Genomic DNA, 27759 nt, shown 5'->3' on the forward strand with positions numbered 1-27759 from the left:
CAAAGCAAATTTTGATAGTATGGGACGGGAGCATGTTTTCGTCCAACATATATAAATGACTCTATGAGTCTAATTATTCTACATTATTAACAAAGTATGTTTATATCACATACATCAAAGATCCCAGCTTGGACTCTTTTCATGCACCAGTGGTCACCGACTTCCAATCAGAAGAGCAGCCCTTAACCACAACCACCTCCTGTTACCAACAGACAGAAAATGCTGGAGGAACTCAGGAGATCAGGCAGCATCTATGGAGAGCAATAAAGAGTCAACGTTTTGGGCTGAGACGGCTCATCGAAGTTCAAAGAAAATCTATTATCAAAGTGCATATATGTCACCATATACTGCCCTGAGATTCATTTTCTTGTGGGCATTCACAGCAAATCCAAAGAAACACTACAGAATCAATGAAGAACTACACACGCCAAGACGGACAAGCAGCCAATGTGCAAAAGACAACAAACTGTAAAAATGCAAAAGGAAAAAAACAAATAAATCATAATAAATAAATAAACAAACAAATAAGAACATGAGATGAACATTCTTGAAATTGAATCCATAGGATGTGGGAACAGATCAGTGATGAGGAGAGTGAAACTGAGTGAAGTTATCCCCTCTAGTTCAAGAGCCTGATGGTTTAGGGATAATAACTGTTCCTGAACCTAGTGGTGTGGATCCTGAAGCTCCTGTAACTTCCTTCCTGATGGCAGCTTTGAGAAGAGACCATGTCCTGGATGGTGGGGGTCCTTGATGATGGATGCGACTTTCCTACAACAGCATTCCTTGTAGATCTCCTCACTGTTGAGAAAGGCTTTACCCATGGTGGACTGGGCTGTATACCCAAATTTTTCTGACTTTTCTGTTCAACAGCATTGATGTTTCTATACCAGGATGTGATGCAATCAGTCAGTATACACTCCTCCATGCATCTATAGAAATTTGTTAAGGTTTAAGATGACATTCCGAACCTTTGCATACTTCTCAGAAAGTAGAGGGGTTGTGATGCTTTCTTTGTAATGACACTTATGTGCTGAACACAGGACAGAACCTCTAAAACGTCAGTACTGATTATCATCAATTCATCAAGTTTGATCAGGTCTTGATGAAGGATCTCAGCCCATAACGTTGACTGTTTATGCATTTCCATAGATGCTACCTGACCTATTGAATTCTCCAGCATTTTCTGTGTGTTGCTCTCGATTTCCAGCATCTGCAGATCCTCATGTGCTCCTGTTGTCAAGATGATTTGCCAGCCTGCTCTGAATCTGGCAAACTCTAATCTTTAACCTTGTGGAGCAGCTTCCATGGGCTCATAACATTTCAGGCCAGCAACCTTGCTTGACTTCTGCCAGTCTGAAATTTAATGATTGGATCAAGCTGATGGTTGACTGAAAGGCTCGTTCACATGGCACCACATTCAGCATCACAGCTTTTCACATTTCTACAAAACCCCCTAAGAGTTTGGTTGAAAAATTACTTTTCACTTTAATGTGAAGTCAAATATGTGCAGGACGTACACAGTAAATGCAGGCGACAAGGGATAATTGATGAACAGGGGACAGTGGGGTTCAAGTCTAAATTTCCCTGAAAGTGGCTATTCAGGTAGATAGGAGGTGAAGAAGTCATGTGGTATGTGGCATGTTTACCTTTTGACTTCCTGATTGGTTCACACTACTTGGCAAACTAGGCAAAAATTGTTAACTTAAATAAAATCAACTCTGTCTAATGTAGTCTTATTTCTTGAGATTCTAATTAAAGTTGATTTGTGAGACATAAACCTTTCTTTATATTTTCATTTGTATCTTATGTTATCTTTATTCCCACCCCTTAGTTTATTTTTTGAAGCTGATTTGACTTTGAGTTAAATTTTCCTGGCTCAAATTCTACACTGCTCCTTACTGATTATTCACAGTGATCAGTCTGATCTTGAAACTTACGAACTTCTGGCCAAGAGTGCGGCATTATATTAGTTCCGGAAATGTAGTTAGTACGAGTACAAAATTGCTGAGAGCAAAATCCATCCCATTTTTTAAGTTATGGTGTGCCTGAATTCTGATTATTGTTAACGGGAATTGTATTGCTCTGTAACACAATAATGAATGTATTTTACCCTATCTGATTTTTGGCCTTTATAATTAATCAGTTTATTATCTGTCTTGTTATCAGTGATAACATGCCCCACCATCAGTTCTTTCACTTTGGAGCACGGTAGTTGGAGAATCGTGAATGGATCAAATTATGAATTTAAAACAAAGATTGTCTTCACCTGTGACCCTGGCTACTACCGACTTGGCCCCACCACGATCACATGCTTGGCTAATGGAACTTGGAGCTGGGGACGAGCAAGACCACGCTGTCAGAGTAAATATTATTTTAAAACTTAATTTGACTCACTTTCAACGTTCTCAGCACAGAAATCTGTTATGTATTACCTTCGAACTGGAAAATAGGGTGATGTTACTCAGCAAGTGACAGAGGTGCAGAACATTCTCAGAATTATGATACTTAGTGCACTGGACTTTGAGGCAAATTAATAGAATAATCACAGAAGATAAACAAGCACATTGACAAAAGAATAATTTTTTTCAAATGGTGAAGGTAAAATAAGTGAAACAAAGCTTGGTGAGAACACTCAATAATATGTTTAGTTCAGGAAGAACGAGAAAAAAGTCAGAGTGGAGAAAGTTCAAAGTAAATTGTATTATCAAAGTGCATATATGTTACAATATACAACCCTGAAATTCATTGTCCTGTGGGCATACTCAGCAAATCTATAGAATAGTAACTATAACAAGATCAATGAAAGATCAACTAGACAGTAGAAGCCAACAAACTGTGTCTGTATTGCTGTTGTGGGCCAAATATGCCTCTCCATGTAAGTTCGAATATAAATGTGAATAAAACTCTCCCTGAAAACGCAATGAATACAAACATTTACTCAAATTAAGGAAATTTTAACTATTCCTACTAATATTGCAATTGCTAGTTTTATTCCCACCATTATTGTGTTTTCATGTTAAAATGTGTATATTTATAATTAAATACATTCCTGCATACCTGTCAACTGAAACAGTTAGTGTGTCCCCAAACCACTGGGTGTTGCCTGAAAGGAGACAGAGTTTAGCAGCCACAAACTTGAGTTCTATTTTCGTTTGAAGAAACTGCCCCTGATTCAGAAATCCTATGGGACAATCGTGAGGGCAATCATAGGCACAGTCTTGGTGCTGCTGCTTTCTGGTACAACACAATGGAGCTGGGAAAACTGAATGAGTCCTGTTTGTTCGCACTGCTAAGTCACTTTATCATGGTTAAGTGCTGTGCAAAAGTCTTAGGCACATATATATAGCTGGGGTGTCAAAGACTCTTGCACAGTGATAAGTTTATGTATTACTGCTGCAAAAAAACAACAAATTTCATGACACATAGGTGATGATAAACCTGATTCTGATATGGATCTTTGTTATGGACCGAGAGTGGGAAGGGGCCAGAAAGAGAGGAATCATGGTTGGGAAAGGGAGAGGGGAGCTGGAAGCACCAGAGGGACTTCCTGTAATGATCAATAAACTCTTTTGTTTGGAATCAAATGACCTTGCCTGGTGTCTCAGGGCTGGGTGTGTCTGCACCCACACCACCCCCAGCTCCTGGCACTCCTTCTCTTCCACCTGTCCCGCACTGCTTCTGCGGAACTCCACCCTTGCCTTTCCCAACATCCTTTGCTCTTGCCATATATACAAACTTGTTCTCCACTCCACATTGACAAATACAATACTCTGCAAAAGTCTTAGGCACCCTAGCTATATATATGCCTAAGGCTTTTGCACAGCACAGTATATGCAACCTAATTAGTGTATTGTGTGTCTGTAACGCATACTGAGAGATAGTAATACAAGAATGAATTTCCTTCTTTTCCTATTATAGTTATATCGTGTGGAGAATTAGGACATCCTCCGAATGGTAAAAAGATTGGAACTCAAACTACCTTTGGAGCTACTGCCATCTTGACCTGTGACACAGGCTACATATTAGTTGGTTCGATAGTCAGAGAATGCCTGGCATCTGGACTTTGGAGTGGGACTGAAACCAAGTGTTTAGGTATGACCCCTGTACAGTAATACATTTGTTTTTCTTCCCTTTAACAACTAGATTGGTTTTAAAATTTCAATTATACTTTGTGCACTCAGAATTAGAGTGCTTAATCCTAAATGTCAGTTGTATTTCTGCTGAACTTTAAAGGAAGTGTTTTTTTTAAAATTGAAAGTGCCACATAACCTTTTATTTTCACTGTTAAGCTGGCCACTGTGGAGTTCCAGATCCAATAGTCAATGGGCAAGTAGTTGGAGAGAATTATGGTTACAGAGATACAGTGGTTTACCAATGCAATCCTGGATTTCGTTTGATCGGTTCATCCGTACGAATATGTCAGCAAGATCACAACTGGTCTGGACAGCTCCCGATTTGTGTGCGTAAGTAAGCTTGTTTGAGATCTTATTCTAGTTTTGTGAGCGTGCATGATGGACGCAAAGTCAAATTCAAGTTTATTTTGATATTGTTTACTGCCACAGCTTGTAAATATGGGGGCTGCCAAAGTCATGAGTGTGTGATGCACAGAAGGAGCCATCAATGTCCTCTTTACAGAAATTGGTCATCAGTACAGACAGACTGCCTGCACACCAACATATTGGAATCTGTGCTCAAGCTGTGTAATTTACCAATTAGCACGTGAATTCTTTTATAACCAGATGACTATCCATAATGCATGGATGAAACGGGGTAGCATATAAGGCTTGCCACATTTGATGCGAAGGGAAAGGTTGTCATTTCTGTTAGGAATTTAAACCTCTCTGAACATACGTCTTCCTGTTTCCTTCGTTCTTATCTCCATGCAGTTGAACCTAGCCTAGACCGGGAAACAGAATATTGTATAATAGATGGCTGACATTTTGTACTATAGCTCAATAACTTAACCCTGGTGATGTCAGTGCATTCTTAAAGAAAGACAGTGTATTCAGTGGATTGTAAAAAACTGAGCTAAGGTCACATTACTAGTCATATCTCTTTATTTCAACACAATACTGTCGTCGTCGTCGTCGTCGTCTTGGCTGACCCTTGAGGTCGAGGATAATGGTCTTCGTTCTGAAGAGTGAAGACGCCTGTGTGTGTATTTGTTTAACGTGTACTTGATGTTGCACTCCAAGAAGCACACGATACTTCACAAATCAACCAACTGATTCCAATGGCATGGAAACCACGACGATCGGAGCTGATGGATTTGATGCAGCCTTCATCCGCCTTCACAGCTGTTGAGTTCGAAGTAACTTTGTCCGCCTGTTCCACCGTTGAGGTCTTGGTTGGATTGTTCTTTGTCAGGGACCTCATCCTCGACCTTACCGCCATGGGTGGCCCTACCAGGAGCATAGCTCCAGATGGCCTTGCTCTCAGGATCACAGGACCACAGAAGCCTCTCCACCGCAACAAGGTGACAATCCACAGACAAAACTGTATATAGTGATGTTACAACAGGATTTTCTTTTCTCTTCACTGTGGCTAATGTGAAGCAACAATTTGAATAGAATTGAAAGTTAATCTACAAGTAAGATGATCTGTTGGAAAGGGGAAGTACATCTGCAATGTTACTGATAAGCTTGTAAAGGGGGAGAGTGTTTCTATGCAGCCAGAATCTGGTTTATTATCACTGACATGTTGTGGAAGCAGTGCAGTGTAATATATAAAAAAGTTACTTTAAATATATAAGTATTATAAGTTGCACTTAACAAAACAGTGAGGTAGTGTTCATGGTTCATTAACCATTCAGAAGTCTGATGGCAGAGGGGATGAAACTAATCCTAAAACATCGACCGGGGGTCTTCAGGCTCCTTACCTCCTCTCTGAGGATAGCAATGAGAAGTGGGCATGTTCTGGATGTGAGGGTCCATAATAATGAATGCTGCCCTCTTGACACACCCGCCTTTTGAAGATATCCTCGAATCTGCTCTGCCATTTGATCATGACTGATTTATTTTCCCCATTCTCTTGCCTTCTGTCCATAAAGTTTGATGCCCTTATCTATCATGAATCTAGTAAAATTCCCTGTGTTTTGAATTTACGTAATTGGTACCGAGAAAGTCCCAAGTTTAATGTATATCCACATTCTGTTAAAGAATCGTTAGAGCAATAATATTGTAACTATTATTAGCGTCCCATTTTGACAATGAACGATTGCTATTTAATTGATCCTCTGCCCTTTCTGTCCACATTTGTAACATACATCTTAGGTCAAGGATCTTTTGGAACAGGGGAGGTGTTTTAACTCAGACAGGATTGGTTTTCTGTTGAGGGTGATCTTCAAAACCTCAGTTCATTTTTTTGCTTAAAAGATATGACAACAAAGTTATTGGACTCGATTCCAGAAGCTTGAACTACTGAACTGATCTTAAATCCTATCTAGCCTTCCGCAGAGCATAATTATTTAATGGACATAAAAATTGCTGGATCATTGTAAAATAAAATCCATTTGGGTTCATTCATGCAACTCAGGGAAGGAAGCCTTCTGTATTTATTCAGATTAATCTGATACAAAGCCCACAACACGATGTTTGATCTTAATTGCCCCCAAAATGGCTTTCAAACCATTGTTTTCAGGACTAATTTAGATTACACATTAAAATGTTGGTATTTAGCCAATGATATCTTCATCTGGTGAATAAATAAAAAGAAAATATAGTTTTTAATAGATATAAAGCAGAAGTTAGGTGGAGAGGAGAGGTGTGTAGGGGCTAGCAATCTAAGAGCTGGGCAGCTGCAGTATTCCATTTATATGACTTTATCCCTTTTATATGATTGCCATTTTAACTGCAGGTTGCTGACTAAACTTTCTGGGATTGAGAAAACTTGATATACAAAAGGATGTGACATTTACTGGTTGCAACTTGCTAGATTTGGCCAATTAAACTGGTGGATGCAATGTATTTATTCACTAAGCTTACAGTACTGTGCAAAAGTCTTAGGCACATATATATAGAGAGAGGGTAACTAAGATTTTTGCACAGTATTGTAGTCATTTTTTTTAGATTATGATTATGTACTGCTGACACAAAAAAAGTCATGACATATGTGAGTGATGATAAACCTGATTCAGATATGGGTCTCTATTGTGGACTGAGAGTAGGAAAGGGGCAGGGAGAGGAGAATCATGGTTGGGTAAAGGGGATGAAGCAGGAAGCACAAAAGACACATTTAGTAATGATCAATAAGGCAACTGTTTGGAATCAAATGACCTTGCGTGGTATCTTAGTGTTGGGTGTATTTGCACCTGTGTGACTTGGACCTAGCACCCCTTTTCTGCCACCTGTCCCACACCCCTCCCATGGTGCTCCACTCTCACCATTCCCAATATCCTTTGCTCCTGGCAGACGTACAAGCACCATAGCTACATATATGTGCCTAAGACTTTTGCACAGTCCTGTATGTGTTAATGTATTCTTCTCTAATTCTTTTCAACTGCTTTGTGCTTCTGATCACCTACAGCATTTCAAATCACCCTCTTTCTCACCCACTATTTTCCTAGATGCTTTTTTAATTTCTCCCTTAGATCTCCCTCAGCCTTAGATCCTGAGTCCAATCCACTTCTTACATTGTCTTGCTTTAGACCACAATCTTCTACCTCTTCCAGTCTTTTTTTTTCCATCCGTCAGCTCCCAGGTGATTTTTTTTATGGTTCAGAATGCCTGCATGCCAAACACAGCCTCCCATTTAAGCTCGCTATGGCTTGGACATGGAAACAAAGGATGACAGTTATCTGAGGAAAATCTGATGAAACCTTTCCAGCCTGCTGCCATTTCCGTCAATGTTTTTGAGTTAATATCCATTTCCTGTAGGTCTTTCCAATGAACAGGACACAAAGGAACTCCAGAAATGTGATCACACAGAATGACAGGATGAGATCCTACATTCTTTAAAGTCTGGCCGTAATACAGACAAAACCAAGCTCTTGATGTATGCAATAAGTAAAATAATGAAATTCCCATCTGTTCTGGCTACTTAGAAAAAAAACAAAACTGCTCAGAGACTGAGCGATGGTGTGAAGTGCTTCCAAATAACTGAGTTCCATGTGCTTCCAAATAACTGAGTTCCATGTTGATAAAAGTATGTTCGATCCTCTATTACGAAATCAGCAAAGATGAACTATTAACAATAGTGATAATAAAATTAACAATATTAACGACGTTTGAAGAATTAGTTTTACGAGTATAATAAGTGAAGTTAGCAGTCAACATAAAATATTCATCCTTGTTCTGTCTTTCTCTTACTAAACTAACGACACAAAGGGCGAATACGTGACTATACTCCTTTACTTCTATCTTGCTCAAACCCACATGGCAAATTAACGTAAGCCATAATAAAAAGGCTCAAATCAAAATACAATACAGAAAGACAGAAAATAGTTGCATGGCTCCTAAACCATCCACACAGATAACAAATCGCATCATCTTCCTGCCCGCTCTTCCTTCTTTCCCTGCAACGTTTTCCCTCTTCGTCAAAGTCCGAAACTTGTAAACTTGTTAAGGCTTATTAAGCTTGCAGGGAAATGCTGTTCTGCTGTTCACTCACCTCAATGCTGAACTGATCCCACAACCTGTGAATTTACTTTCAAGGACCCTAAAACTCAAGTTCTTAACATTATTTATTTATTTGTATTTGTACAGCTTGGCATATTTTGTATATTGGTAATTTGTGAGTCTTTTTTCATTGATTTTGTTGTAAGTAAGTAATAAATGTTGAGAACATGAGTTTGGAGAGTCCTTGAAAGTCCACATTGGAATGTGGTGAAATGTGGAATCAGTTCAGTGTTGGTGACTAGTGAAGTTATCCGCACTGGTTCAGAAGCCCGATGGTTGAGGGGTAACAACTCTTTCTGAACCTGGTAATGTGGGACTTAAGGCTCCTGTACCTCCTTCCTGATGGCAGCACTAAGAAGAGAACATGTCTTGGGTGTTGGGGGTTCTTGATGCTGGTTTACACTTGAAGAGGTTTTAAAAAGAAAAAGCACTTATCAGCAGAGATCGAGTGAAAATGAAAGTGTAAAGCATGCCTACCAATGTTACGAGCAAAAATAGTTAGTTAGAAATGAACAACAAAACTATAATCAAAAGGTTATAAGTTGAGAAGAGTTACGGAGATGAATTGAACTCCAACATTGACTGTCTGAAATTCACTGAGGTATCCATTGGCATCAAGATATTTTATTAGAAATTTATAATGTTAAAAAAGCAGCCTAATGTTTGGATTTAGAACCTCCAAGAAAACTTGCTTTTAATTCCAGATTCCTGATATTCACAGTACTATTTCCTTTTATCTGCAGCTGCTTTATAACATTGATTTTAGTATGCTTCAGCAGGAGGTATTTTTCCTTGATGTGAAGGTTTCACCTGCGTTGTTTGAAGTTGAAAGTAATGCTTGATGTTGGGAAAAGGATATTATTAATTTTATAATGCAGGATCCGGTGGAAAACAAGAGTATTTATTCTATTGGTCGGATGTTTTTTTAATTTTAAGAATAGTTCAAGCTGCTAATACACACTAGAGGGTAGTAATTTACAGGGACTACATTACAGATCGAAGGCATTGCATAATTCCCATGGGCATTGTGGGTATCTTTGAGTTGAGTAAGCAGCAGTGCTTGGTTTATTTCTTAACACTGTGTCATCTTCGTGCTTTTTGTTTAATGAGAATAAAACTAAACTCACATTTTTAAAAACAGATTTAAACAATGTCTTTGCGTACTTCTCTCCTATCAGATTTCTTCTTCTTCAGCCCTTTACCCCTTCCACCTATCCCCTTATAGCTTCTTACTCCATACCCCCTCCCCTCCACTGTTCCCCCTAAGTTGCGCGGGTGCACGACCACCCAATAACTAAAATGTTCATGTGCACATGTTCTTTGTTGCTGCGCAGCTGTAATTTTCTTTTGTATAATTATTCCATAAACGCGAAGGTATACAGTGATGAGCTATATCAGCAAGTTGAGTGGTGTCACAACAGCAACCATGCACTCAACGTCCTCATAGAGGGATAAGAAGTGGAAAGAGTGTACAATTTCAAGTTCCTGGGTGTCAACATCTTTGAGGATCTATCCTGGTCCCTAGTTATTGATGTATTATAAAGAAGGCATGACAACAGCTATATTTCATTTGGAGTTTCAGGAGATTTGGTATGTCATCAAGGACACTCACAAATTTCTACATATGTACCATGGAGAGCATTCTGACTGGCTGCGTCACAGTCTAGTATCTGGGGTGTGGGCTACTGCACAGGATCAAAAGAAGCTGCAGAAAGTTGTGAACTCAGTCAGATCCACCATGGGCACCGGCCTCCATAGCATCCAGGACATCTTAAGGAGCAATGCCTCAAAAAGGCAGCATCCATCATTCAGGATCCCCATCATCCAGGACATGCCCTCTTCCTAGAAATGCTGCCTGGCCTGCTGCGTTCACCAGCAACTTTTATGTGTGTTGCTTGAATTTCCAGCATCTGCAGAATTCCTGTTGTTTGCATGCCCTCTTCTCATTGCTGCTATCAGGAAGGAGGTACAGAAGCCTGAAGGCACACACTCAATGATTCAGGAACAGCTTCTTCCAAACTGTCATATAAAATATGTGCATATGTACATACTGCAGTTGTAAAAACAAAAAAAAAAATTTCACGATATATGCTTTAAAGTGCTGCATAGTTTTCAGGCCGTGTAAAAAATATCTTGCTCAGGGCAAGGTCGGTCCGCGCACTTGTAAAAACCAATTAGAGGGTTGCGTTGTCCACCCACTTTCTCCCTCACCTATCACCTGCCTGCTTGTACTCCTACCCCTCTCCCTCAGCACCTTAATCTGACCTGCCCCCTTCATTTCCAGTCTGAATGAGGGGTCTTGGCCTGAAATTCAACTGTTTATTCCCTTACGTTGCCACTGCCTGACCTTCTCAGCTCCTTCAGCACTTTGCACGTGTTGCTTTTGGTAAATGTGAGTGACACATGCTTGCACTGCACCAACTGGCTGTTACATATCCCACCCAGTTATTCATTCAATCATTCCATTCTCACCTGATGTCAGCTCAGCTGTATATTTTTAATTCGGTTATCATTCTTTTACTTCTTGTATGTTCCGGATCCTTCCATGTATTTACATCGTCAAGACTAAGAAATGTCAAGAAAGCTAAAAAATAAATTTGCTTTTGTTATTCCTACACAATTGATCAGTATTCCCCTAATGCTCATCCCATTCCAATTGCAATCCTTTCAACCTGTGAGCTCTTCCAAATGCTGATCTTTCTTTGGTCATTTGTATAGGAAATGACTTTTCTGTGCTCCTTTCCAAAGCTTTTGGCAATTTTGTGATGATTAACATTTGAAAAGAAACAGAATACAAGAAAGAAAAATAAAGGAAGATTAGTTTTATTTGTGACATGCACATTAAAACACACAGTGAAATGGATCATTTATCATAAGACATCGGAGCAGAATTAGGCCATCTGGCCCATCAAGTCTGCTCCACCATTCAATCATGGCTGACTTATTTTCCATCTCAACCCCATTCTTCTGCCTTCTCCCTGAAATACTTGATACCCTTACTAATTAGGAACCTGTCAACCTTTGTTTTAAATACACCCAGTGACTTAGTCATCTGTGGCTATGAATTCCATAGATTCACCATCTTCTGACTAAAGAAATTTCTTCTTATCTCTGCTCTGAAGGGAGATCTTTCTATTCTGAGGCTGTGCCTCTGGTCCTTGACTTCCCCCCACTATAGGAAACAGCCTCTCCACATCCTCTCTACCAATAGTCGATAATAGAACATAGGATAGTACAGCACAGTATAGGCCCTTCAGCCCACAATGTTGTGCTGACCCTCAAACCCTGCCTCCCATATAACCCCCACCTTAAATTCCTCCATATACCTGTCTAGTAGTCTCTTAAATTTCACTAGTGTATCTGCCTCCACCACTGACTCAGGCAGTACATTCCACGCACTAACCACTCTCTGAGTAAAAAATCTTCCTCTAATATCCCCCTTGAACGTCCCACCCCTTACCTTAAAGCCATGTCCTCTTGTATTGAGCAGTGGTGCCCTGGGGAAGAGGTGCTGGCTATCCACTCTATCTATTCCTCTTAATATCTTGTATACCTGTATCATGTCTCCTCTCATCCTCCTTCTCTCCAAAGAGTAAAGCCCTAGCTCCCTTAATCTCTGATCATAATCCATACTCTCTAAACCAGGCAGCATCCTGGTAAATCTCCTCTGTACCCTTTCCAATGCTTCCACATCCTTCCTATAGTGAGGTGTCCAGAACTGGACACAGTACTCCAAGTGTGGCCCAACCAGAGTTTTATAGAGCTGCGTCATTACCTCGCGACTCTTAAACTCAGTCCCTCGATTTATGAAAGCTAACACCCCATAAGCTTTCTTAACTACCCTATCTACCTGTGAGGCAATTTTCAGGGATCTGTGGACGTGTACCCCCAGATCCCTCTGCTCCTCCACACTACCATGTATCCTGCACAGATAAGAACACAGATCAATTCATTGCAACAGTGTATTGAGGTAGTGCAAGGTAAAACAACAACAAAGAGCAGAATAAAGTGATTATGGTACAGAGAGGTGTCCAAATACAATTTACAAAGAAATTCCTCCTTATATCTATTCCAAAGAGAGATCATTCTATTCTGGAGCTGCCTGACTTGCTGAGCTCCTTCAACACTGTGTGTGTTCCCATTAGTTGATGTTTCTGTTGGGGTTAGGTCTGTGCCTATGCTGTATTGTTCAATGTATTCTTTATATATTTTATATTTTTCTCTTGAGAATACTGCTTATCTGATGTTATGTGCCTCAGATGTTGTAGCAAGTAATTCATTGCACCTGTGCATATGACAATAATCTCAATTTTGTGATGCAGCCACTATTTTATGGTGCTGGGTACTGTAAGAAGGCTGCAGGGTAAAGTGTAACATAGACACCTCAAAATGTTGCATCAAGTCAAACCAGCGACAATCACGCATAGCCAGTCAGTGCACTATTCCACAGCAGCATATTGGTTAGCACAAAGCTTTACAGTACTAGCGACCTGGTTTCAATTCCCGTTGCTGCCTGTAAGGAGTTTGTATGTTTTCCCTGTGTGGATTTCCTCCAAGTGCTCTGGTTTCCTCCCACAGTCCAAAGAAATATCAGTGGGTAGGTTAGTTGGTTATTGTAAATTGTCCCATGTATAGGCTAGGATTAAATTAGGGAATTGCTGTGCCAGAAGGGCCTATTCTGTGCTGTATATTATAAATAAATATGCTTATTTTATTTGCTTAGAGAGGAAGTTTACTCCATTATTACAGTGGATGATCGAAGTTTTTGGTGGCTAGTTAATGATCAATGCTACTGGTTAATTTAAGAGAACTATTGTTAATCTCTCTGGTGCATGTTTATAAGTACCTCCAGAGTTATTTTTAGGATTTTAAGAATTTCAGATTGTCGCTTATGTGTTTCTTCCAGCAATTAGTTGTGGTCATCCTGGAAATCCAGTTTATGGGAAAACGTCCGGAAATGGTTTCAATCTGAATGATGTTGTAACGTTTTCTTGCAACACTGGTTACGTGATGGATGGGTCAGCCAAAGCCCAGTGTCAGACAAACAGGCAGTGGAGCCAGTCAATCCCCACTTGTAGAGGTAAGAGTCAAAAATGATAGTGATTGTATCATACACTGCAATAATTTGTATGCGTGAAGAAACCAAACACTGATACGAGATGGTATTGTAATGGATTCAGTATACCTTCATTTGGATTTGATTGTGGTATTAAAGTAGTTCAGATTATGTTCAGAATTTTAGTTTACCTTGTAGCATACAGCTTCATTGTCTCAAGAAATGCTAATATAGTCATAGTCATACTTTATTGATCCCGGGGGAAATTGGTTTTTGTTACAGTTGCACCATAAATAATTAAATAGTAATGAAACCATAAATAATTAAATAGGGATATATAAATTATGCCAGGAAATAAGTCCAGGACCAGCCTATTGGCTCAGGGTGTCTGACCCTCCAAGGGAGGAGTTGTACAGTTTGATGGGCAGAAGCAGAAATGAATTAAGTCAGAAGCCCTGGAAAACTGATATTAATAGTGGTACAACCAGGATTTTACTGAATTTTGGTAAAGTTCAACTGGAATATGAAAAGCTCTCAATTCAATTTTACTCACTTGTGACATTTGAACTGATCACATTATGTGCACATGTTTTTTTGATGTGGAAGAATCCATTTTGAAGACATTAATTAGTAATTGATTCATTTTTGTCACATGTACTGGGATCCAATTGAAAGCTTTCATTTATATGTCATCCAGACAGATCATTCCATACATAAGACCATAGCATATAGGAACAGAACTAGGCCATTCAGTCTATTGTCTACTCTATATTAAGGTAATATAAAAGGAAAACAAAATGAAGAAAAGAGTGTTATCATATCAGAGAAAGTGCAGTACAGTTACACAACTGAACAGCAAAGGGCTTTGACGAGGTGGACTGAGAGATATGATTTTATCTTTAGCATAAATATCAAACTGTATCTGATGCAACATACACCAACTCAGCAGGTCAGGCAGCATCTATAGAAATAAGTAAAGAGTCGACATTTCAGATCGAGACCCGTCTTCAGGACCTGTATTGTATCTGATGTTTTGTCAGCTTGATTTGAAACTATATTAGACTATAACACCAAAAGACTTAGGAGCAAATTTAGGCCATTTGGCAGATCAAGTCACCATTCCATCATGGATGATTTATTATCCCTTTCAACTCCATTCATCTGCCTTTTTTCTCTAACCTTTAATACCCTTACTAATCAAGAACCTATCAACATCAGCTTTAAATATACTCAACTGGGAGGACTTCCGGGTCACCAAGAGAATGGCAGCGTAGGAAAAGGTCTCTCGACAAAAAAGAACGTAAACTGGCCCAAAGTCAAAATTAGACAAATATTTAGTATTGTATAACCAGATCAATAAAAGGGGCAAGGATGGAGTCTAAGTACAAGAATTAAAAGTCCGCTCAGAAGGCTGATAAATATAAAAAGACTCAGCAAGAAGAGGGGCCTAGCTCCCCCACGGCTAGCCAGGACGCAGATAATGTGGAAGAATCGGTGAATCTGATTCTTGGAGAGGTTTGTGATTTCTGACAAGATATCAACAAACAGCTGGAAGATATTAAAGGAGAAATAGGAAAAAACTAATTTGAGGTTAGATGAAGCCGAAGTGAGGATTGTAAGGACTGAGGAGAGGCTGCAAAACGCAGAGGAAGTGATAGGAGAAATGATGAAGCTACAAGAGCAGCTCCAGTGGAAGCTAATAGACCAAGAAGGCCGCTCATGAAGGGAAAATGTGAGGATCTACGGAGTTCCCGAAGGAGCTGAAGGTAAACTCGGATTGGTGATTCCCTTCATGGAGAAGCTGCTTAGAGGGAACCGTGAAGTACCAGACGCAAAAGACCTACAGATAGAAAGGGCCCACCGCGCATTGGCACCACAACCCCCGGCAGATGCCCAGCCCAGACTGATTCTCGTCAGATTTCTCAGTTACAGAATCAAGGAAGAAGTGCTTAAACTGGCATGGCAAAAGAAAGGCTTTATGAGGAACAACTGTAAAATCAGTTTGGACCATAATTACGCACCCGGGATCCTTGCCAGACAGAAGGAATGCACGGAAACACGGAGGGTCCTGAAGGAAAACAACATCAGATTTCAGACCCTGTATCCAGCTTGGCTGACGGTCTTTTACGATGAAGGGACAAAAACCTATGCTACCGTGGAAGAGGCAACATTGGATCTGGTGGTTTGGGGACTACCCTTAAAGGTTATCACCCAACCGGAGTTGTTACTGGAGAAGATACGGCAGTGGTCATGGCAGCCAGTACAGCGAGGATGCTCCACTCAAACCAGAGTGTCAAGCTATAAGGAAAGGCTGCAAGTATTCAGACGCAAACGTACAGAGAGTGTAGAATAATTGAGAAATGTCTGAAAAGAGTAAATCGTACTTATTATAAAATGAAAACTGATCATTGAAAATAATCTAGATGGAATAACTTGAATGATAGCAATATGTTCGAGACATAAAAAGGAGAGAATCCTCTATGGCTGTTCACACCGCGGAGGGCCCTCTAACACAGACTGGAGATAAGGGTTATCCCTCTGAACTGAGGCGGGTCGGTGCTCAGGCCTCACTGTTGGAAGTCGGGAAAAATTTTCAAATGTTCTATGTTCAAAAATGCCTCGGGTTTGGTTTTATGTTCTGGTTTACTATTGAGAAGGGATTGCTTACTGTTGATTTTTTTTCTGTTAGAGAAATTGCAAATTGAACTGGTAAAAATAATTTCCTATAATGTAAATGGGGTTTTGAATCCAATTATGAGAAATAAGATTATGTCTAAATTGAAAAAAGAGAGGGCACAAATAGCTTTCCTTCAGGAAATGCACATGTGCCAATCCGAACATGAAAAATTAAAAAGAATGGGCTTTAAGCATGTATTTTATTCATCATATAAATTGGGCCACAAAAGGGGAGTAGCTACTTTAATATCAAGTGCTCTTAATTATGAACATATTTCAGAGGCTAAAGAAAAGGATGGACAATTTGTAAGAATTACAGGAAGAATAATAATAATATTAAAGTCATCCGTTAGTCTTGCGAGACCATGGATCTGCGCCTGGAAAGTCTTCACTCTCCAGGGCGCAGGCCTGGGCAAGGTTGTATGGAAGACCAGCAGTTGCTCATGCTGCACGTCTCCCCTCTCCATGACATTGATGTTGTCCAAGAGAAGGGCAAGGGCCAATACAGCTTGGCACTAGTGTCGTCGCAGAGCACTGTGTGATTAAGTGCCTTGCTCAAGGACACAACACGCTGCCTCAGCCGAGGCTCGAACTGGCGACCTTCAGATCACTAGACCGATGCCTTAACCACTTGGCCATGTGCCCACAGGAAGAATAGAAGGTACTGAAATAACATTGTTGAATGTTTATGCTCCACCAGGTTGTGCCTAGAACACAATGACTTTTTTAGGTACCTTCAAGTACGGCATCATGTTCACCAGAGATGTAGATATACAGACTTATCAACAATAGAATTAGAATTTTTCAAGATTCTGAATTCGGCTTACAGTTCAATACCAAGTAAATCAATTTCTCAATTATATAATGCCCTCTCTCATGCCAAAAATGAAGACACATTATATGTTAAAGAGAAGTGGGAGAAAGAAGCGGGGTTGGTACTTTCAGAGGAGGCTTGGGGGAAAATGGAAGAAGCCAGAGAGTGGTAGTGGAGGACTGCTTCTCAGAGTGCCACAGGGATCAGTGTTGGATCCATTGTTATTTGCCATCTATATCAATGATCTGGATGATAATGTGGTAAATTGGATCAGTAAATTTGCTGATGATACAAAGATTAGAGGTGTAGTGGGCAGTAAGGAAGGTTTTCAAAGCTTGCAGAGGGATTTGGACCAGCTGGAAAAAGGGGCTGAAAAATAGCAGATGGAGCTTAATACAGACAAGTGTGAGGTATTGCACTTTGGAAGGACAAACCAAGGTAGAACATACAGGGTAAATGGTAAAGCACTGAGGAGTGCAGTAGAACAGAGGGATCTGGGAATACAGATACAAAATTCCCTAAAAGTGGCATCACAGGTAGATAGGGTCGTAAAGAGAGCTTTTAGTACATTGGCCTTTATTAATCAAAGTGTTGAATATAAGAGCTGGAATGTTATGATGAGTTTGTATAAGGCATTGGTGAGGCCGAATCTGGAGTATTGTGTTCAGTTTTGGTCACCAAATTACAGGAAGGACATTAATAAGGTTGAAAGAGTGCAGAGAAGGTTTACAAGGATGTTGACAGGACTTGAAAAACTCAGTTACAGAGAAAGGTTGAATAGGTTAGGACTTTATTCCCTGGAGCGTAGAAGAATGAGGGGAGATTTTATAGAGGTATATAAAATTATGATAGGTATAGGTACAATGAATGCAAGCAGGCTTTTTCCACTAAGGCAAGGGGAGAAATAAACCAGAGGACATGGGTTAAGAGTGAGGGGGGAAAAGTTTAAAGGGAACATTGGGAGGGCTTCCTCACACAGAGAGTGGTGAGAGTGTGGAATGAGCTGCCAGACGAGGTGGTAAATGCGGGTTTTTTTTAACATTTAAGAATAAACTGGACAGATACATGGATGGGAGGTGTATGGAGGGATATGGCCCGTGTGACGAGTGGGACTAGGCAGAAAATGGTTCGGCACAGCCAAGAAGGGCCAAAAGGCCTGTTTCTGTGCTGTAGTTTTTCTATGGTTTCTACGGTTTCTAAAATATGCAGCTTCCAGTGGTCTTCGACTAACTCTTTGATTCGGAGAGAACATTGTTGGAAAAATATTATATGATACTTCAAGACCCCATACCAGGAAAAATATGGAGACACAAACGTGGCGTGTTGGAGAAGGTGTGGCTCCAAGGAGGCAAATCATTTCCATATTTTTTGGGATTGCCCTAAATTAAGTTTGTATTGGGAAGGTATTCACAGAACATTAGTTAAGGTATATAGGACTCAGGTAGCTCTGAACTTTGAGACTTTCTACTCGGGGCATGTATTGTTTTTGGAACAGAAGAAAGATATAAAGCTGCTGCAGACCTTTTTAGTGGCAAGTAAGAAATCAATCACCAAAAAGTGGTTAAATCCAACATCACCTACATTAGAAGATCGGCATGAAATCACTTTGGAAATATTTAAAATGGAAAAGATTACCTACTTCTGAGAATTCAAAGGGAAAAATTTTATCTAATTTCAATAAATGGATTGAATTTATAACCCTAGAGCGAGCAGACTTTAGATGACTCTCCGAATGGTTTATACTGTTTGCCTCACCAACATAGTAATAGTGTTAACGTAAGCACCCTTGGCTCGAATGTTAACTGTTCTCTTTTTTTGGAAAAATGTGGAATTAACACAAGTAAAGAAAAGATCTGGGGAAATTTTGGACCTGAAAGAAATGGACCAGAAGAGATACATGGAAATTAGTATTCAACCACTATTATTAATATTTTTATAACAACTATTATCATTATTTAGTTTAACAGAGTGGAATTACAATTGTACATAAACATCTATTTGAGTGCCTAATTATTTTCTATATTATCTCAATGTGCACTTGTGAATGTACAAATTAATATAGATTTACTCACATAAAAAATGGAAAAGGTTATATATGTAAAAAAAAAAGCTTGTGTATTCCGTAGATTTACCTCCCTCTGGTTAAAGAAATTCCTGCTCACCTCTGTGCTAAAATTGTCCACTATAGTCCAAGTACTTATAATGCCTTATAAAGCCTCAGCATTACATCCTTGCTTTTATACACTAGCCTTCTTGAAGTGAATGCATTTGTCTTCCTTACTACTGACTCAACCTGCAAGTTAACCTTTAGGGAATCCTGCACGAAGACTCACAAGTCCATTTGCACCTCTGATTTCTGAATCTTCACCATATTTAAAAGACAGTCTCTCTTATCCCTTTTACCAAAGTATATGACCATACTCTTCTTTACATTGTATTCCATTTGCCACTTCTTCGCCCATTCTCCTAATCTGTCCAAATCTTTGAGCAAACTCCCTGCCTCCTCAGCATTACCTGCCCCTCCACCAATCTTTGTGTGGGCACGTGGCCAAGTGGTTAAGGCATTGGACTAGAGACCTGAAGGTCGTGATTTCAAGTCCCAGCCGAGGCAACATGTTGTGTCCTTGAGCAAGGCACTTAATCACAGATGGCTCTGCGACGACACTGGTGCCAAGCTGTATGGGTCTTAATGCCCTTCCCTTGGACAACATTGGTGTCGTGGAGAGGGGAGACTTGCAGCATGGGCAACTGCTGGTCTTCCATACAACCTTGCCCAGGCCTGCGCCCTGGAGAGTGAAGACTTTCCAGGCGCCGGTCCATGGTCTCGCAAGACTAACGGATGCCACCTATCTTTGTATCGACTGAAAACTTGGTCACAAAGATATCATCCAAATCATACAACGTGAAAAGAAATTGTCCCAACACTGACCCTTGTGGAACACCAACTATTCACTGACATCCAACCAGAAAAGGCCACCTTTATTCTTGTTCTTTGCCACCTACAAGCCAGCTGGTCGTCTGTCTTTTTATGACGTGTTTATGTTGCAGTTTGTCTTGTTTTGGAGGGCTTGAATTAAAGGTAAGATACACATCTGATTTCACTGCATTATGATAAAGCAACATTATGATTCTTGCCACCCTCAACTTCCTTCCCTCTCCCCATCCAAATCCACCCCACTCTAGTACATCAGTGGTTCCCAACATGGGCTCCATGGACCGCTTCCTTAATGGTATTGGTCCATTGCATAAAAAAGGTTTGGAACCCGCACTGTAAATTATGGATAGTAAATTTCAGGAAGCTCTAATTCAATTTTTTGTTAGGTGCTGCTGCTGAGTCAAATTTGGAAACACCAGTTTTGAAAACGATACTTCATCCCAGAGATTTAAAAAATCATTTCTACCTCAGTACGTCTGATTTCTATGTGACATTATAATTAGGCAGAGTGAGAGACTACAGAGTAACACCTGCTGAGATCACTTGAAGAAGCTTAATATGTGTATACAAAGGATTGGAAGCAAAGTCTTTACTGTTTCAACTTGGAATAAAATGGAATAAAATGCAGATACATATTGCCTTTGCTCCCGTTACTCGTGACTTGTATATGTAAGCTTCCAATAGTGAGAAATAATATATAGATACCCTTCAAACTGATGTTCAAATAAACTTGGATGAAATAGCAACTGTTTGCACTGATCAGCAACTTTCCACATACACATTTGCATGGAAAAATTCTACGTTAATATTTCAATGATGCTTTTACTCTAAAAATACACTGAATTTGTGAATGACATGATTTGAATAATGCAGCATGGTCAGAATGGAATGCTAAAAACTCCAATCTTTTGAATTTAGCAATTTTGAATTCAGAAGACTGGGTTAATAAGGAACATCTAGCACCTTATTGGTTACTTAGTTTCAGAATATATTACATGCATAATTTGTAGAATAACAGTTTATTACAGTACTGGCTATGGTAAATCAAGCTTTATTTCTTACATCTTCAAAGGGAATAAGAATATTTAAATTTCAAAGAAATAGCCATTGGTGAAGAATAAAAGGATATTTCATTTTGTTGGTGATTATTTAAGTTCTGTGCTTTGTGACTAGTCTTTCAGATTTTCATTCCCTTGAAACCAATCTAAGAATCGAAGCTATGCCAGCTTGGCTCCATTTACTTTAGTAGGGTTAGAATCAGAGAAATAAGAACTACTTTCAACAAATGTGAATAATGTTTCAAGCGTACACTATCTGAATTTCCTTCATTATCACTTTCCAGATAAATGAAGAGAGGAAATCAGGGTCAAATAGTGATTTATTTGAAGAAGCATGGCCCTACAAAAATGCATATGCTATATTACATTACTTTAGTCATTTCAATTTGAATCACTAACTCTAGTTTAAAAATGCTAAATATAGATATCATTTACTAGCAAGGTGGTTGAGAATTAAAAGCAACACACACAAAATGCCAAAGGAGCTGAGCAGGTCGGGCAGCATGTATGAAAATGAATAGGCTGTCCATGTTTCGGGCCGAGACTTTTCTTCAGCGCTCAGGGTCTCGGCCCAAAACATTGACTGTCCATTCATTTCCATAGATGCTGCCCGACCTGCTGATTTCCTCTAGCATTTCGTATGCGTTGCTTTAGATTCCCAGCATCTGCAGACTTTCTTGAGTTTATGGTTGAAACTTAGTTATGTTCTAAAGGAAAAATTGTGAAATTACTCAGAACTTTAAAATCATATTTAATTTGCTGCTCTTTTTTTTATTGGTTAGTGGTGAACTGCTCTGATCCTGGAATTCCTGCAAATTCCATTCGGGAAAGCAAGATAGAATATGGAAATTTCACCTTTGGCTCCATGGTATATTATGACTGTAACTCTGGGTACTTTTTGTTTGGATCTTCTGTGCTGACTTGCCAGTCCAATGGGTATTGGGATAAGCCCTTACCTCAATGTACCTGTAAGTACCTTTGTTGAATATATTTATCTTATTGGTTGCTTGGTTTTCTGTATTCACTAGGCACTGTAATAAGTATTTTCCTGAAAAAAATTAAGTGAATTAAAACTAAATTTTAAAAATATTATTTATGGACACATTCTATCTTTGTTTCATTAAGATAATATCTACTCCTTGACAATGTTTGCTTATAGTACATCCACGTGTAATTTATTTAATTGACTATGTCAAGGCAAGTTGCATTGTTCTTTTTCACGTGAACAGACAGGAATTTAATGTGTGTGGAGCATTTGTAAAGCTGTAGTGCCGGCAATTTATCAAAGCTGAAATCTTTCATATTCCAACAACACAATCTTCATGTGACTAAGAGCATAAAGATGAAATTATAATTTTGCAAATTCTGCCTTATGAATCATCTTGTGATACCTTTCACGTAGTGGTTGACTGCGGCCATCCTGGTATTCCGCCAAATGCAATTTTGACCGGTGATAAGTTTACATTTGGGGCAACTATTCACTACTCCTGTGCTGGGAAGAGGATGCTTATTGGCTCTGCAACACGTACCTGCCAGAAGAATGGACAATGGAGTGGCTCCATGCCTCACTGTTCTGGTATGAATGATATATACGTATGAAAATTATCCCTGTTAAGAGAAGCTGCAGCACTGAACTTGACTTAATTTAACCTCAATTTGCTTAATAGATTGGGCTGGTCATATTTTTGATGGCCACCAAGCTTTCTGAGAGACCAGAAGGGTGTTTGCTTTTGGGTTAGATAAATGATTAATCATAATGGCCAGGAAACAATAAGTTGCAAAGCTATATAAAGTTATTTTACTGTAGTTAGACAATAGGGAAATGCCTAACATTGTTCCAATAGGTCTCAACAAGGGATTCAAATAAATATATTTCTTCTTGCCTTATTAACAACAGGAAGTTTGAGAAATAGATCAAAGTTCAAAGTAAATTTATTCTCAAAATATGCATATGTCACCATATACTATCCTGAGATTCATTTTCTTATACCAGAAGACCATAAAGCATAGAGGCAGAATTAGGGTATTCAGCCCATCCAGTCTGCTCCGTTATTTCATCGTGGCTGATCCATTTCCCTCTCAACCCCATTCCCCTGCCTTCTCCCTGTAACATTTCACGGCCTGACTAACCTAAGCAAAGCTTACAACCTCCGCCCTAAATACTCCCAGTGGCCTGGCCTCCATAGTCGCCCATGGCAACAAATTCCACAGATTCACCACCTTCTGGCTAAAGAAATTCCTCCTCATCTCCATTCTAAATTAATGTCCCTCTACTCTGAGGCTGTGCACTCTGCTGTTAAACTCTCCCACCATAGGCAACATCCAGTCTTATCTTGGCCTTTCGATATTTGATAGGTTTCAATGAGATACCCCCTCATTCTTCTAAATTTCAGCGAGTACAGGCCCGAAGATGTCAAATGCTCCTGATATGATAACCTTTTCATCCCCAGAGTCATTCTCGTGACCTCCTCTGAACCCTCTCTCCATTGTCAGCACATCCTTTCCTAGATAAGGGGCCCAGAACTGCTCATAATACTACAAGTGAGGCCTCACCAGTGCCTTATAAAGCCACAACATTATATCAACACACATCAAAGTTGCTGGTGAACGCAGCAGGCCAGGCAGCATCTGTAGGAAGAGGTGCAGTCGACGTTTCAGGCCGAGACCCTTCGTCAGGACTAAGGACGAAGCGTCTCGGCCCGAAACGTCGACTGCACCTCTTCCTACAGATGCTGCCTGGCCTGCTGCGTTCACCAGCAACTTTGATGTGTGTTGCTTGACTTTCCAGCATCTGCAGAATTCCTGTTGTTCACAGCATTATATCCTTGTTTTTATATTCTAGTCCTCTCGGAATGAATGCTAACATTACATTTGCCTTCCTCACTACAGTCTCAACCTGCAAGTTAACTTTTAGGGAACCTTGCATGAGGACTCCCAAGTCCATTTGTATCTCAAATTTTTGAATTTTCTCTCCATTTAGAAGATAGTCTACACTTCTATTCCTTCCTGCAGGTATTCAGAGCAGCACAAAGACAAACAATAGAATCAATGAAAAACAGCACACAAAGACTGACAAACAACCAACATGCAAAAGTTGGCAATCAAACGTTAGTTGGTAAATTAATACCTACTGCTTGATAAACTGAGCACTGAGCACTGCCTTTAATTCAAGCCATCCTTATTGTCCACTTCTAAACAGAGAACATTTCCAGGTATTGTAGCTTTAGAGATTCATTTACCACTTCTAATGAATAAGAATCAGAATCAATATTATTATCATTGTCTTATATAATGTAAAGTTTAAAGTGGTAAATGAATCATCAAGCTTCTAAATCTGGTCTTCTGTGCCTCCATCTAAACTGGATTCTCGAATTCCTCATCGGGAGTCCACTGTCAGTATGTATCAGTGATGGCATCTCCTTGATGACAATCAACATAGGTACATGTCAAGGATGTGTGTGTAGCCTACTGCTCTACAATCTTAACACCTATGACCGTGTGGCTAAGCACAGCTGAAAAACCATCTGTAATTTCACAGGTGACACCACTGTTGTTGGTAAAATCTTAGATGGTGACGAGGAGGCGTATAGGAGTGAGATAGATCAGCTGGTTGAGTGGTGTCACAACAACGACCCCACACTCTATGTCGGCAAGGCCAAGGAACTGGTTGTGGACTTCGGGAAGGTGGCACGGTAGCATAGTGGTTAGAAGAACACTTTACAGTACCAGCGACCCAGGGTTCAATTCCCGTCACCCCCTTTAAGGAGTAGTACATTCTCAACGTAAGCGCATGGGTTTCCTCCAGCTGCTCTGGTTTCCTCCCACAGTCCAAAGACCTACTGGTTAGTAGGTTATTTGGTCATTGTAAATTGTCCTGTGATTAGGCTAGGATTAAATTGGGGATTGCTGGGCAGCACAGCTTGAAGGGTTGGGAGGCCCAATTCCATGCTGTATCTCAATAATTAAATAAGTATGTTTTTTTGCAGCAAATACTTAAAACTGCTATAAATTTTCAAATTAAATGAGTAGTTCAAAAAAGGAATCAAGAGGTACCGTACATGTGTGATGGCGAAGGGGAAGAAACTATTTCTGTACTGTTGAGTGTGGGTCTTCAGATTCCTGTACCTCCTCCTTCCTGATGGTCGTAATGAGAAGGGGGAATTGCCTGGGATGGTAATTATGAATACTGGCTTCTTGAAGCATTGCCTCTTAAAGACGGCCTTGATGTCGGGAGGGGTGTTCCCACGATGGATCTGGCAGAGTCTACAACCCTCTACAGCCTCTTGTGATCCTGTGAATTGAAATCTCCATATCAGGCTCTGATGCAACCATTCGGAATGTTCCCTACTATACAGTTGTTGAAGTTTGCAACAGTCTTTGGCAATATCCCAAGTCTTTTCAAATTCATAATGAAGTGGAGTCAGTGGTATGCCTTCTTCACGACTGCATCAATGTGTTGGCCTCAGGATAGACCCTCCGAGATGTTGACATCCAGAATTTAAAGCTGCTCACAAATAAGAGAGAATCTGCAGATGCTGGAAATCCAAGCAACACATACACAATGCTGGAGGAACTCAGCAGGCCAGGCAGCATCTATGGAAAAGAGTAAACAGTCGACATATCAGACCGAGACCCTTTATCAGGACTTAAAGCTACTCACCCTTTTCACCATTGACCACTCATGAGGACTGGTATATGTTCTCCCAACTTCCTCTTCCTGTAGTCCACAATCAATTCCTTGGCCTTGCTGATACTGATGTGAGCTTATTGTCACACCACTCAACCACTTCTGAACACCACCTCATCACTATCTGAGATTTTTCCAGCAATAGTTGTTGTTTGAGCTTAGCTACACAATCATGAGTGTAAGGGCTGTAGAGCAGTGGACTGAGCACGTATCCTTGACATGTGCTTGTATTGATTGTCAGCGAGATGTTATCACCGATTGGTACTGACAATAGACTCCCAATGAGGAAATGATGGATCCAGCAGAGACCCAGATTTAGAAGCTCGGTGATAAATATTGAGGGGATGATCGCATTGAGCACCGAACTGTAATTGCCAATTGCAGATAACTTTGCAACAGCAATCATGTTCAATCAGATACTGAAAATTCTGTGATGTCCTGTTGGGCAAACAAAATTGCTTTTTAATCAAGAAATTGGAGGATATTTATCAGATCAATTTTAAATGCATTGATCCTTTTTCCTGGTGTGATTTTCGCAATTGTTTTAGTTTGAAATCTAAAGCAGAATCAGAATCTGAATCAATATCACTGGCTTATGTTGTGAAATTTGTTTCATATGTGAGATTAGTTTGTAACTAAGGGAAATGAAAGAACAACAAGCAATTTGAAATATTTGCATCATGACTGAGAGAAAAATAAAATCACCTCATTTCTGCCCGGTATGGCCAATCAATCATTTTTAAATAGTTCTAATATTCTTCCACATAATAAGACAACCTCTCCACACCCAGAAGCCATCCATTTATGGTAAGTGGGATAACGTTCAGAGATGTCAGCGGTAGGATTTTTACACAGAGAGTGGTGGGTTCCTGCAATGCACTGCAGTTGATGGTGGTATGACGTTCTCCTAAAGGACTGTCTGTTGATGAGTCCTCCAGTGGCTGATCCAAGCTCCCTATGTTCTGGCACAGTGCGAGCAATAGTGAATGGCGGCTGTGGTTAGTGGTTGGGTTCAGTCTCACTTCACAGCTGCCGCTTGTTCTCTGTGGCACAGCGGAGGTTGTACTCATGCAGCGTAGCTCCATCTTGAACAAATTTCCTCCAGGTACATCTTTTGAGTGCAATGTCTTCCTAGATTTTAGATGTAATGTTAAATTCCTTCAGGCTGATAGTATCTTTGAAGACTTTCCTTTGCCTCCCAGGGCTCACTGACCTTTATTCACTTGGGAATGTAAGGATCTGTTTAGAGAGACGTATGTTAGGTATCTGGGTGACATAACCTATCCATTGGAATTGTTGTTACTTTATTGTGATGGAGATGCTGTTCATGGTGGCCTCCTCCATTAAGTAGGTGCTAGCACATCTGTCCTTCCAGGTGATCCTCAAAATCCTTCATAAGGGTCTTTGATGGTGTTGTTCCAGGACTTTCAGGTGCCAACAGTAGGTGGTCCATGATTCAACTCAATACAGTCATGTAGGGAGGACAACTGCTCTGTAAACCAAAAGTTTTGTTTATTAGGTCTGTGGTAGTCTGATGTAATAGGGGCATTTAAAAGACTCTTAGATAGGCATGTGGATGTAAGAAAAAAGTAGAGTTATAGTGTGTAGGAAGGAAGGGTTAGATTGATCACGGATTAGTAATTTAATGACCGTTTTATATAAAAATAAAAGGAAGAACTTAGACCCACATGTGAGGAACTTTTAACCTCAGGTCCCAACTCAGATTCAGATTCATTTATTTATCACATGTATATCAAAACATACTGTGAGGATCACTGGCAAACTCAAGTGCAGGAATCACAGAGTCTTCGGCAATTCAAACAAAACTAAAGATTTTTACATAAATTAACTTGAAAAACTAACAAGAGCTCTGGCAAACTAAACAGAAATCACAGATAATGCACAGAAGAACTCG

The 27759-nt window shown here is 39.9% G+C and overlaps 1 protein-coding gene across 1 annotated transcript in view; it reads left to right on the forward strand.

Annotated features, from left to right (window-relative positions):
- csmd3b (CUB and Sushi multiple domains 3b) overlaps positions 1-27759 on the forward strand; it is a 2134893-nt gene that overhangs the window by 2004310 nt on the left and 102824 nt on the right. Inside the window, exons 51-56 of the mRNA XM_072277417.1 lie at positions 2170-2364; positions 3922-4095; positions 4293-4466; positions 13525-13698; positions 21940-22125; positions 22560-22733. Coding sequence (XP_072133518.1) covers positions 2170-2364; positions 3922-4095; positions 4293-4466; positions 13525-13698; positions 21940-22125; positions 22560-22733 — 1077 coding nt within the window. The remainder of the gene's footprint in view (positions 1-2169; positions 2365-3921; positions 4096-4292; positions 4467-13524; positions 13699-21939; positions 22126-22559; positions 22734-27759) is intronic.

Source organism: Mobula birostris, chromosome 1, assembly GCF_030028105.1.
Source record: "Mobula birostris isolate sMobBir1 chromosome 1, sMobBir1.hap1, whole genome shotgun sequence".
NCBI classification, from domain to species: Eukaryota; Metazoa; Chordata; class Chondrichthyes; order Myliobatiformes; family Myliobatidae; genus Mobula; species Mobula birostris.